Source organism: Phoenix dactylifera, chromosome 11, assembly GCF_009389715.1.
Source record: "Phoenix dactylifera cultivar Barhee BC4 chromosome 11, palm_55x_up_171113_PBpolish2nd_filt_p, whole genome shotgun sequence".
Taxonomy (NCBI): domain Eukaryota; kingdom Viridiplantae; phylum Streptophyta; class Magnoliopsida; order Arecales; family Arecaceae; genus Phoenix; species Phoenix dactylifera.
The window spans coordinates 28,553,237-28,565,667 of NC_052402.1; the positions used below are offsets into that span (position 1 = coordinate 28,553,237).

The window sequence follows — 12,431 nt, forward strand, 5'->3', positions numbered from 1 at the left end:
GCAATTTTAAAAGATCCATTGACCAGAAATAAATCTCACAGAGCATAACAGGTAGGAAAATGATGGAACATCCATGCAGACTTCAAATATAGTTAGGTAGAAAAGCACAAAACATAATCAAACTATGATAGTACAGTTCTTCCTTCAACAAAATTTTAAAAATAAAATATGGAAAGGGTACAATAGTCATTAATTTTCACCTAACCAATATGAATTATATAGCATCCTTCCCTCCTCCACTACTGTACTCTTACAGCTGCCATCCCTGATAGACTTATATTGGACTTGCTAGCAAGAAAAGTTTTCTAACCATTCAAGTGGCTTGGCTCTCCCATAACCATAAATTTGGCATTTTTTCTCTTTATTATTATGATTAGATCTTTGGTTTCTTAATCACTAAATGGGTTCATTTGAGTTTACTACTAATGCTTTATAACAAGTACATGTTCACAACCAAAGAATTACTTGCTCACGCACTCCCACAACAATAAGTTTAAGTTTTCGCATTTGTTGACCAAAGATACACAATAGTGCTTATGCATCGAAGCATATACTGTTTTTTTTTTGGAGTAGGAATGCCAGTCATGCATTCACCAAATGCCAATGAAAGGACAAGATATGTACATCTTCGGTCCAAAAAAGTAGGAAAGAAAATGAAACAAACTTAAGTGAACTAAGGCATGCTCGGCTTTACTAATTTCTATCCTAACTTGAACTGTTCAACCAAGCCCCATTCACTGGGTGGACAAGAGAACGAGATCCTGCTGGTTTAACTGAGATGAGCAAAAGAAATTTAGGCACAGCTTGTTCAAGCAATTGGGGAGAACCATGGGAAGTTTATATATTTGATTCAAACTAATTGTGATCAGGATACTTAAATATAAATGCATAATTACACATTTTGTGTATATATATAGATCAAGCTAAATTGAGTACACAATTTATGCAATACTCAAGCTTGAAAAGAAACTATTTAAGCTTTGGTCTCTGACTCTTTGCACAAGTTCATGTACAGCCAAAAATCAAACCAAACACAATCTGCAACAAGATTAAGAACAATAATGATTTACAAATAGACAAATTATGCATAATGACATGCCTGTATATTTTATTCATCAATTTAAATCAAGCAAAAGAAAAGCTACAGTGCTACAAAATTCTCAAGCTTGACAGGAAACTACTTTGAGCTCAGGTCTCAAACTGAAATTCAGTTTATTAACTAATTGAGGAAGCTCTTACAAAAACAAATATCAACCTGAACACAATCTCCACAATATTAAAATATAATAACCATTTAGAATAAACAACTTTGTGCAAAAGAAAAAGAAAAAGAAAAAGAAATAGAAAAGCTAATTAGAAAACAAATGACTTGTGGTAATCAAAGTTAATACGGCATCGCCTACATTTCCTGCAAGATAATAGGAAAAATGGGAAAGTAGGTGAATACAACATGAATCAGTCAAACTAGCTTGGTTGCATGAAGGTCAAACCAAAGTTAGCCGAACGGGTACCGAGACCCATGCCGGTCGGCTACCGGTTTGGTAGGGGATGAACCAGGCAGTTCATCCCGGTTCAACAGATCATGATTCAAACCTTTTGAGAAATTGAAAGAGAGGGGACCAGTTCGAACCAGTTCAAACCAGTGCGAACTGAGCGGTTTGCACCGGTTTCGCTCCAAATCACCCAATTCCGCTCCAAACTGTCCGATTCGGAGCAATTCATGCTATTTTCCTAAAAAGAGCACCGCACTATGTTGGTTTCATGATGGTTCAATTCGGTACAGGGTGAACCGAGTGGTTCAGCCTGGTTCAGCAAACTGTGGGTCAAACTAGAACTCACATCTATCATTTTATTGGTCCACCTCATAATGTTCAAAATTACACAACTCAATTATAAATTTAATGCTTGCTTTCAACAAGGCATTTATGGCTACGAAATAGTGATCATACATGGACTCTTACAACCACATTTGGCAGAAGTTGGCCATGTTTGACTAAACATATGTATAGTCATCATAGTTGACCATGGCCATGCTTGACCATGGTTGGCTATGTCACTTTCATCACTTTTAAAACTTCTTCCAAATTTAGATTTTTCACCTTTCAGGAACTCCATTTTCAAGAACTATTCTACAGAACTTCCCCTAGATGTAAATAGGCCACACTAAGGTTCACAGAAGACATTTGCTTAATGCCCCAAATGTACAGTAATCTCATAAATAAATTGAAAATGAAAACTAACAATACACTATGTTATGATGTTGAGGAAATTCTTCCATATCAGTTTCACACATCAATAGGCAAAGAAGAATATATGAAATCAAGATTAGTAAATAATGAACTATGATAACAAGGAACTCACTTTCTTAAACATTCATCATAGAATCCATAAACTTGTGTAATCTGCAGTTTAGTTAAAAAAAGAAAGATCATTAATTAAAATTTTCAAATAAATAAGCAATTTTAAATTATAATAAGTAACTGAATCTAATTACATAAAGGAAAAAATAAGGTCCAAATCAACAATGTACCTGACGACTCTCATGGTTTCCCCTCAGGATGGTAATGCGTTGAGGGTGACGCACTTTTAGGGCCACCAAAAGCTAGTCAAATATGAATCAATTTTATCAGCATGCATGCAATTTTTACCAAATTCTACAAGCCTAGACTAATAAAAAATGTAACTTAATGATACATAGGACAATTGCAAGGAAACCAGAAAAACATCAACATATTACTCCAAGCAAGATATTATAAATTCATGAACAAAAATATCTAACCTTATGTCTTCTATGTAGAGCTTCTTTTTGTTTCCAATCTTTCACGACAACTTAACTAGTCTACAATTTGTCACAGGATGACTGCCTTATCCAATTAAAATTGGTACAACATTCTAAACATTGACCAACTAACATGCATACTATTCTATATTCAAAGAAAAGAGAGAAGCAAAATATTCGAAAAGAAATCAATCAGAACCTTAAGTTGCACATCTGAAACTAAGCATATTATACAATTGATACCAAGAGCATTTGTCCATATGCTTCAGCTATCTAACAAGAAAATGGGCTCATCAACCAAGAGCTAAAAAACCGAATCTATAAGCTACCTACAAATGATGATTTAAATCATTGTAATCAAGAACTTAACTATCAATCAAAAGATAGAATACATGATGCAGCAACTTGGAGCATTCAACTCTACAACAAGAGAGAAGATGGTATTTTACGCTTTGTCCATTTATCGAATTGCATATGCTAGCAAATGGGTCCTATTGCATATCTTTTAACAATAAGCACGTCCAATAATCCGTATTCCCAAGGTTACCACACATCATTAAATTGCTCATTGGAAGTAGGTGTAATTTGCCAAAGCCAGCTCAAAATACATGAAAAAGCAGTACATATGTATCTATCAAAGAATGCAGAACCGTCCTAAACTGCCCGGTTCAAAGCGTAGCAAGCCATGCCAGCGACGAACTAGGACGATTCTGACATTCAAAACGAGAAACTAATGAAGGAGAGGGAGAGGAAGAAGGATCAAGAGGAAAAAAGAGAGAGAGGGGAGGGAGTGAGAGGGCGAGGGAGAGGGAGGGAGAGAGATGGAGGCTGCAGAGGGCCACCAGAGGCCCGTAGAGAGCCAAGGAGTGGTGCAGAGGAGCAGAGGACGGGTTCCGCCTTCTAGACCATTGTTTCGAACCCCTATTCCATTCCCCTAGGGCCAGTTTTTTATTTTGAAAATTTTAAGTGAATGCCTACTTCACTTAATATTTCCAAAATAAAAAAACAGCATCTTTATTTTGGATATATTAAGTGAAGTCGACAAGGAGGTTGCCAACTTTACTTAAAATTTATAAAATAAAAAAAAGGACCTCGACGGACCCTTGTTTCGAAAGGGCTCTCGCATCACCCGCTCGTTTGACTTATGACTTGCTTTTCAACCTAAGTGATTATATAACCAGAAAGAAAGGCCTCTTTTTCAAGATCAATCATGTCCTCGATTCTCTTCCCCACCCATCGCCCATTTAAAATGTCATTATCGAACTTAAGTTGGAGCTTCTTACCCTCGAGCTCGATCTACATCTAATAAGGAAGGAAAGTCTTCGAGCATGCTCTGCCTCTAGTGTGGTCTTTCGCTCCATCTCTAAATATTCCTTCCTACCCCAGCTCCCTTCGGGGAACCTTCCTTCACTACTCTAATATCATAGTTACGAATATGGGGTAAGCTAGACGAATAGTCGGATTGAATGTTGAGCAATGGAAATGTCCGATGGCAGACATTATTTTTTTATGAGCTTCTTACCCTCGATCTTGATCTACATCCTAATAGGGAAAGTCTTCGAGCGCTCTCTGCCTCAAGTGTAGTCTTTCGCTCCATCTCTAAACATTCCTTCCCACTCTGGCTCCCGTCGGGGAACCTTCCTTCACTAGTGTAGCGACCCACCCACCGACCAGTATGGGTACCAGTACCGGTTCGGCAGACCTTATTTCTAGCATTTTCCTACTTGCTCCTCTACCATCCCATCAGGTCCAAATCTACTAATGATTACTTGTGTGATTATCACACCAATTATATCACTTGTACATTGTCCTTATCCAACAAGTTTTCTTATATATAACTTGATTGAATTGAATTTTAAGTGAGCTATATTCACTACTAGGCATGAACTTCTCCAACATAATAGGAACGAAGCAAAAAGTTTCCTCCCATTCCTGATTGCATGATATGCCATTTCTCATGACGTACATTTGAAAAGATACACTTTAATTCAAAGTCTACAAAACTAATATCTGACCAAACTTCATCTCTCATTCTAATCTTTTTGAGACACAAATCCAAGTCTACTCGTCCCAAAACCAGTCTAACTTATCAACAATAACCTCGAGAACCAAGGCTCTAGCTACAATGCCACATGAAAGTACATCAAACTGTGTTGAACCTAAAGGTTGATTTTGATGATGCAAAACAGTTAAGTTAAAAGTTGACTAATCTATTTGCTTTGAGTTTAAGTGACTAATTTCAAAAAGTAAAGAAGAAAGCCTTTAGCTACTCTCAAAAGAAGATCATCCATCTGAAGCACCATATTAAAACACTAAAATCCAAAAGGCCATGAAAATATTTCTTGAAAGCTACTTGCAAAGACAAAAAAATTCATCCAGAGCTATCTCAAGAGTCAACCCCAAGCTTCCAATGAGTCAACCCGGCACATTGTCACTAACTGATGCACCTTCGCGATCCGACTCCAACAATCGCGAGTCGACCCCAGAATAGTCTCGGAGGATAGACAGAAATCGAAGGAATTCATCACATCAATGAGTCGACCCATGAAGTACTCGAGCCGACTCCAGCATAGCAAAAGTCGACCCCAAACAAAAGCGAGTCGATCCTAGAATGGCTAGAAAAAAGATAGAGAACTAAAAAAATTACTGCATTGGTGAGTCGACCCATTGAATTCACGAGCCGATTCTAGTCAAACTAGAGTTGACTCCAGAAATAGTCGAGTTGACCCCAAAACGGCCATAGTGAAAAGATAGAAAGCAGCGAAAGACAGTTCGTTAAAGAGTCCACCCTTGATATCAATAAGTGGACTCCTAAAAATCTCAAGTCGACCCCTAAACTAAGAGAGACGACTCCACAAGCGCCACAAACAAAAGACAAGGCAGCAAAAACAAAAGCAAGCTCGAACCAACTCCTGAAGATCATGAGTCGACTCTTAGAAATCTCAAGTCGATCTTAGAAGACGGCGAGTCGACCCCTCTACGCCTGATAACTGTAACGGCTAATTTTTTCTGCAAGTCTAAACGGTTGTTTTCATCTCACAATAGCTCTATTAATTGTCTAACGGCTACGAAAGTGTTCCAACTTTCTCCAAAAAGTATAAATGCATGGGAACACCAAAGAAAAAGAGCTCAAGCACTACAACGACAAATTCTTTAGAGCCAAAAAAAGAGAGCAAAAAAAAAGAGCTTCAAAAAAGATATCATTTAAGAGCATTCATTGTGAGCTAAAAGATCACATCTTCAACATCAGAGAGTTGGTGAAGCACCTTCAAGAGCATTCAAGTCAACCAATAGAGTGTAACTCCATTTATTATTTTGTATTTATTGTCTTGGAGTTGTATTCACTATAACAACATTTAATTCTTTATAATCTTTGTTGTAACAAGTTTCAAGAATTGAAACTTAAGAAAAAGGTCCATCCAAACTTTAAATTTGATTGTGTTGAGCCTAGGATAGGCTCGAGGTAGGTTTAGGTTGATTGCCCAGAAAATTAACTAGGTTGGTTCTAAACCTGAAAAACAATCGGTTAAGATTTTGGTTAATTGACCAAAAAAAATCAACTAGATTTGGTTATGAACCTAGAAAACAACTAGGTTGTAATATGAGTTATAGATTATAGTGAAATTCCTAAGAAGTTTTGGGGAGTGGATGTGGGTACAAGGTTGGCACCGAACCACTATAAATTTCTTGTATTTGCTTTGTTTTTTCTTTCTTCAATTTCTTGCATATTTACTTAGCGCTTATCTGCTGATTTAAATATTCATCTATTAAGCATTTAATTCTGCTACATTATTAGTTAAAATTTTTGAAAAATCCAGTTCATCCCCTCTCTTGGGCTGCATAGCTGGGCAACAAGTGGTATCAGAGCCTGGTACTCAAGCCACTCATTGACCTAACCATCAAGAGTTAAAAATCTATGACAGCCCCTGATAGTGCCTCTCTTGCCGAGGGACAATCCACAAACAGACCCCCTCTATTTGTTGGCACAAACTAAACTTTTTGGAAAGCATCCATGCGCATTTTTATTCAAGCAGTTGACTATGACATAGTGAGTGTAATAGTTAGTGCACCTCACCCACCCACAAAAGCTATTAATGGTGTGTCTCTTCCCAAACCCAAATGGCAATGGGATGAATTAGACAAAAAGATGGCGCAGTTAAATGCTAAAGCCATGAATGTTTTATATTATTCATTAGATGCCAATAAATTTAATCATTTTTCAACTTGCTTATCTGCGAAAAAAATCTAGGATAGGCCGAAAATAACTCATGAAGGCACTAACCAGGTTAAAAAAATCTAAAATCAATATACTTGTTCATAACTACAAGCTCTTCAAAATGGAATCTAGTGAGTCAATTTCTGACATGTTTACTCATTTTACAAGTATTATAAATGGACTTAAAAGTTTTGGTAAATCAAATTCTAACAATGATTTGGTAAAAAAGATTCATAGGTCATTGTTGAGAGCTTGAGAGGCCAAATCACTACCATTCAAGAAGCCAAAGATCTCAATGCTCTTCTCCATGAAGAACTGCAAGGTTCGCTGATGACTCGCGAATTATCCATGAAGCAGAGCCTGGAAGAAGATGAATCAAAGAAAAGAAGAACAGCTGCTCTCAAATCTACTGCTCAACTAAAAGAGGAGATCCACTGCTCAACTAAAAGAGGAGAGTGAGGAATCAAACAGTTCAGAGGGTGATGAAGAAATGGCGCTCATTATAAGAAAATTCAGAAGATTTATAAGAAGGCGAGGATTAAGAAGAGGGTCTTTGGCCAAGAGGGAGCCAAGTAAGAAAAGGAGAAATAGCAGCCGCTAGTATGCTATGAATATAAAAAACTTGGCCACTTTAAAGCGGATTGCCCATTACTAAAGATGACCCTAAAAAAGCCTAGAAAGAAAGTAATGGCCGCTGCTTGGAGTGATAGTGATGAAACAAGCTCAGAAGAAGAAACCTAAGAAGCACCAAACATATGCCTTATGGCTCATGAGGATGAGGTAAATTCTAAACCTCTAAATGATTTTACTTTGTTGAACTTCAAGAAGCCCTTTATGATTTATCAAATGAAATTAAAAAGCTCTATCAAAACAGTAAAGAGCTAAAATTGAAAAATCAGACTCTAATAAATGAAATGAAAATATTTCAAAAGCAAAACAAACTCTACTGCAAGAAAATCAGAATTTAAAGAAAGAATTAAACAAGCTAAAACCTTTTGTTGAAAAATTTACCTTGATCTCTTTAAAATTAAACATGATTCTTCATAGCCAACAAGCTGTTTTTGATAAAGCTGGACTTGGCTATAATCCTCTGTTAAAACAGAAATCATTATAGAAAATATTTATCAAATCTTCAAACTTTCAAACAAGGAAGATAACATGTTTTAAATATGGATTTACTTGACACAAGTTCTTTACCTATAGTTATAAAGCAATTAACTTAAATTATAAAGTTGCTATTAAGAAAATTTGGATTCTGAAAGAAACCATAATTGCCAATCTATAAAGACCCAAGAGAGCTTGGGTACCTAAAATAAAATTTTGATTCCTGTGTTGCAGGTGTGCCTAGCAACCTATAGAACAAACAGAAAATGGTACTTGGATAGTAGGTGCTCTAGACACGTGACGGAGGATGAATCTCAATTCATTTTCCTTAAAATAAAAGGATGGGTGGTCACCTTTGGGGACAACGACAAAAGAAAGATAATTGGAATTGGTTAAGTTAGGATTACTCCTACATTTATTGAAAACGTCTTACTAGTAAATGGACTAAAGCATAATATTTTAAGTACAAGTCAATTATGTGATAAAGATTTTAAAGTAACTTTTGAGTTATCTATATGAATTGTCTAGTACCAATGATAATGGCATAAGGTTCATAAGGCATAGGCATGGCAATGTATACTTGGTCAATCTTAACTATTTAACCATAAAAAATATGCAATACTTAGTTGCTATGAATGCCAAAATCAATAAGACTAGTTGATAGTGGCATTGTAGACTAGCTCATGCAAGTATGGACCTTATTTCTAAACTAGCTAGAAATAGGGGTGGCAATCGGGTCGGGTCGGACATAAACGGATCGGGTCAAATGCAGATCAGGTCAGAAAAGCATAAACTTGAACCCAACCTATTTAATAAACAGGTCAGGAATAAAAATCTGAACCTGACCTGTCTAATAAACAGATAACCCGACCCAACCCGTTTAACCTATTTAATAAACACGTCGGTCGGGTTCAGGTTTATGCTTTTCAGACCCGTTTAACCAAACATTACTATAAGTAAATACCCAGAAGAAGAGGCCGACCTTTTTCGAAAGGGGCGCTGTTGCCGTGCTTCCCTTATCCTTCCCACCGGAGAGCTTATCGGCGCTCCTCGCCCCGCTATCGCCATCATCCATCTTCCTTTCGCCGACCCCTTCCTTGATCTCATCCCCAACCAACCCTCCAACCGCGCCCCCGCCCTCCAGAAACCTGATCTCCTCCCTCGGCTCGGCGGACATGTTCACCAGGTTCTCATTCACCGGAGGCGCCTTATTCCTCAGCGCCCTCCTCCTGGCGGCGGTCGGCCTCTCGGCCTGGACTATCAGGTTCGCCTGTGCTCGCCCCTTCCGCACTCCACTACGGAGCTCCGGCATCCTTCATCCATCCAACCTCATGCCGAAAAAACCCTATATCTCCCAGATTCTCCAAACCAAGGTTCGCCGTACCGGTACCGAACCCCGTACCGGTGCCGCACTAGTATAGGCGTACCGAGTGTCGGTACGGTACCGTACGCTCGGTACCGACCGTATCGACATTGGTGTACCGATACCGGTACCCATCGGTACGGGTACGGTACGCTCGGTACCGACCGGTACCGACCGGTACAGCGAACCTTGCTCCAAACCCTATCTCGCCGACGAGGAAGAGAAGAAATCCGGAGAGACTCAAGCGACGACGACAAGAGCGCCGATCGGGCGCCTCGATGGGTTCCGATCGAAGATTCGATGATAAAAAAACGATTCGATCGCCTCTTTGGAAGGATCGGGGGGCTAGGATTTCCGTGCGGGGGAGAGCCTTCCAAGGGTTTGCAGGTGATGATGAACAGAGGAAAGGCCGAAAGGAGAAAACTGTGGTTGTGACTCGTAAGGGATACCGGACACGGATTAGAAAAAATATTTATAGGTTAAACGGGTCAAACAACTAAAATATGTATCCGACCCAATTAATAAACAGGTTAAACGGGTCAACCTGTTTACGATCCGAACCTGTTTAAGCCAAACCCAAACCTGTTTATGGCGGATCGAACACGAGTCGGGTTGGTGGGTCGGGTCATATTTTGCCACCCCTAGCTAGAAAAGATCTAGTCATAGGATTCCCAAAGTTAAGCTTTGAAAAACATAAAAACTGCGATGTATGCCAACTAGAAAAATAGACTAGAATTTCATTTAAAGCTAAAAATATGGTTTCAACTTCTAGGCTTTTAAAACATTTACATATGGATTTATTTGGGCCAACAAAAACATCAAGTCTTGGTGGCAAGCATTTTGGCTTTGTCATTATTGATGATTTTTTCAGATTTACATGGGTGTTATTTCTTGCTCATAAAAATGAAGCATTTTCAGCTTTTTCAAAACTTCTTAAAAGCATTACAAATAAAAAAGATTTACATGTTCTTAAAATAAGAAGTGATCATGTAACTGAATTTGAAGAGTTTTGCAATGAAAATGGAATAGAACATAATTTTTCTGCACCTAGGACACCTCAACAAAATGGAAAAGAATAGAACTCTTGAAAAAATGGCTAAGACTATGCTGTGTGAAAGTCATCTTCCAAAATACTTTTGGGTTGAGTCAATAAACACAGCTTGTCACATTTTAAACAAAGTTTCTATTAGACCTTTGTTGAAAAAAACATCCTATAAACTTTGGAAAAATAGAAAACCTAAACTCAGATATTTTCATGTTTTTGGGGGTAAATATTTTGTGCTTAACAATGGTACAGATAATTTAGAAAAGTTTGATGCCAAATCTGATAAGCAATCTTTCCTGCATACACTTCATCTAGCAAAGCATATATATTATTCAATAAAAAAACTTTAGTGGTTGAAAAATCCATTCATAATGATGAAACTAATGACTTTTCTTTAAGAAAGAAAAAAGATTTTAATGATGATACAGGTTCATTGAGCAAGGAGATAAAAGACCTAACCTTGAAGAACGCATATACATAAAATGCAATGGACCAAGAAGAAAAAGATGATGGTAATGATCAAGAAGAAGAGGATCAGCCGCAACAGCAATCTCAAAATAGACATGACTTACCTAAACACTGGAGGTACGTTCATAGTCTCCCTAAAGAATTAATTATTGGTGATCTTTCACATAGGATAAGAACTAAATCATCTATGAACGATATTTATAATTATTTAGAATTTATCTCTCAAATTGAACCTAAAACAATAGAAGTTGAACAAGAACATAATTGGTTAAATACTATGCAAGAAGAACTTAATCAATTTGAAAGAAATAATGTTTGGCAACTTGTAAGTAGACCCAGAGATTATCCTGTTATAGAAACTAAATGGGTTTACAAAAACAAACTAAATAAAGATGGAATTGTAACAAGAAATAAAGCCAGATTGATTGCCAAAGAATATAACCAAGAAGAAGGCAACATTTTTTATGAAACTCTTACACCTGTAGCAAGACAAGAAGCCATCAGACTATTACTTCTATTTAATTGCTGCATGAACTTTCAATTGTTCTAAATGAATGTCAAAAGTGCCTGTCTAAATGATTTTATTGCTGAGGAAGTTTATCTAGAACAACCACCTAGTTTTGAAAATCATAAATTTTCAAATCATGTTTTTAAATTAAACAAGGCTCTATATGGTTTAAAGCAAGATCCTAGAGCTTGGTATGAAAGACTAAGTAAATTTTTATTACAAAATAATTTTTCAAGAAGAAATGTGGATAAAATCTTGTTTATAAAAAGAAAAGATGATGACACCTTAATTGTGCAAATTTATGTAGATGATATCATTTTTGGTGCCCTTAATGAAGTTTTATGTCGAGATTTTATTAAGTTCATGCAAGGAGAATTCGAGATGAGCATGATGGGTGAACTTACATTCTTTCTCAGTCTTGAAATCAAGCAAACAAGAGATGGGATCTTCATTAACCAAAGCAAGTATACAAGAAATCTTGAAGAAGTTTGACATAGAGAATGCAAAGCATATCGTTACCCCTATGAGCCCCTTATGTAAATTAGATAAAGATGAGCATGGTAAACACATTGATCTAAAACTTTATAGAGACATTATAGGATCTTTGCTATATTTAACTGCAAGTAGATCTGATATTATGTTTAGTGTTTACATATGTGCTAGATATCAGTCTAATCCTAAAGAAACATACTTATTTGTAGTTAAAAGAATATTAAAATATTTAACTGGAACACGAAACATAAGTTTATGGTATTCAAAACAATCAACATTAAACCTAATTGGATATTCGAATGCTGATTTTGCTGGCTACAAAATTGATAAAAAAGCACTAGCCAACTAGTAGTCCACAATAGGGTAGAAAAGGAGAAAGAGACAGGACGAAAAAAAGGTTCGCAATACGAAAAATTGATACTGTATCAACCAAGGGTGGATATAAGTTTAGTACTG

At 37.0% G+C, this 12,431-nt stretch overlaps 1 protein-coding gene across 5 annotated transcripts in view; it reads right to left on the reverse strand.

The window, feature by feature from the left end:
* Nucleotides 1-12,431, reverse strand: part of LOC103724106 (serine/threonine-protein phosphatase PP2A catalytic subunit-like) — a 40,661-nt gene that overhangs the window by 8,864 nt on the left and 19,366 nt on the right. For all 5 annotated transcript variants that reach the window (XM_039132022.1, XM_026800372.2, XM_026800371.2 and 2 more), the window contains 2 exons: nucleotides 2,531-2,602; nucleotides 2,362-2,402 (listed from right to left, as the gene is read on the reverse strand). In XM_039132022.1, the coding sequence (XP_038987950.1) occupies nucleotides 2,362-2,402; nucleotides 2,531-2,602 (113 nt within the window). The remainder of the gene's footprint in view (nucleotides 1-2,361; nucleotides 2,403-2,530; nucleotides 2,603-12,431) is intronic.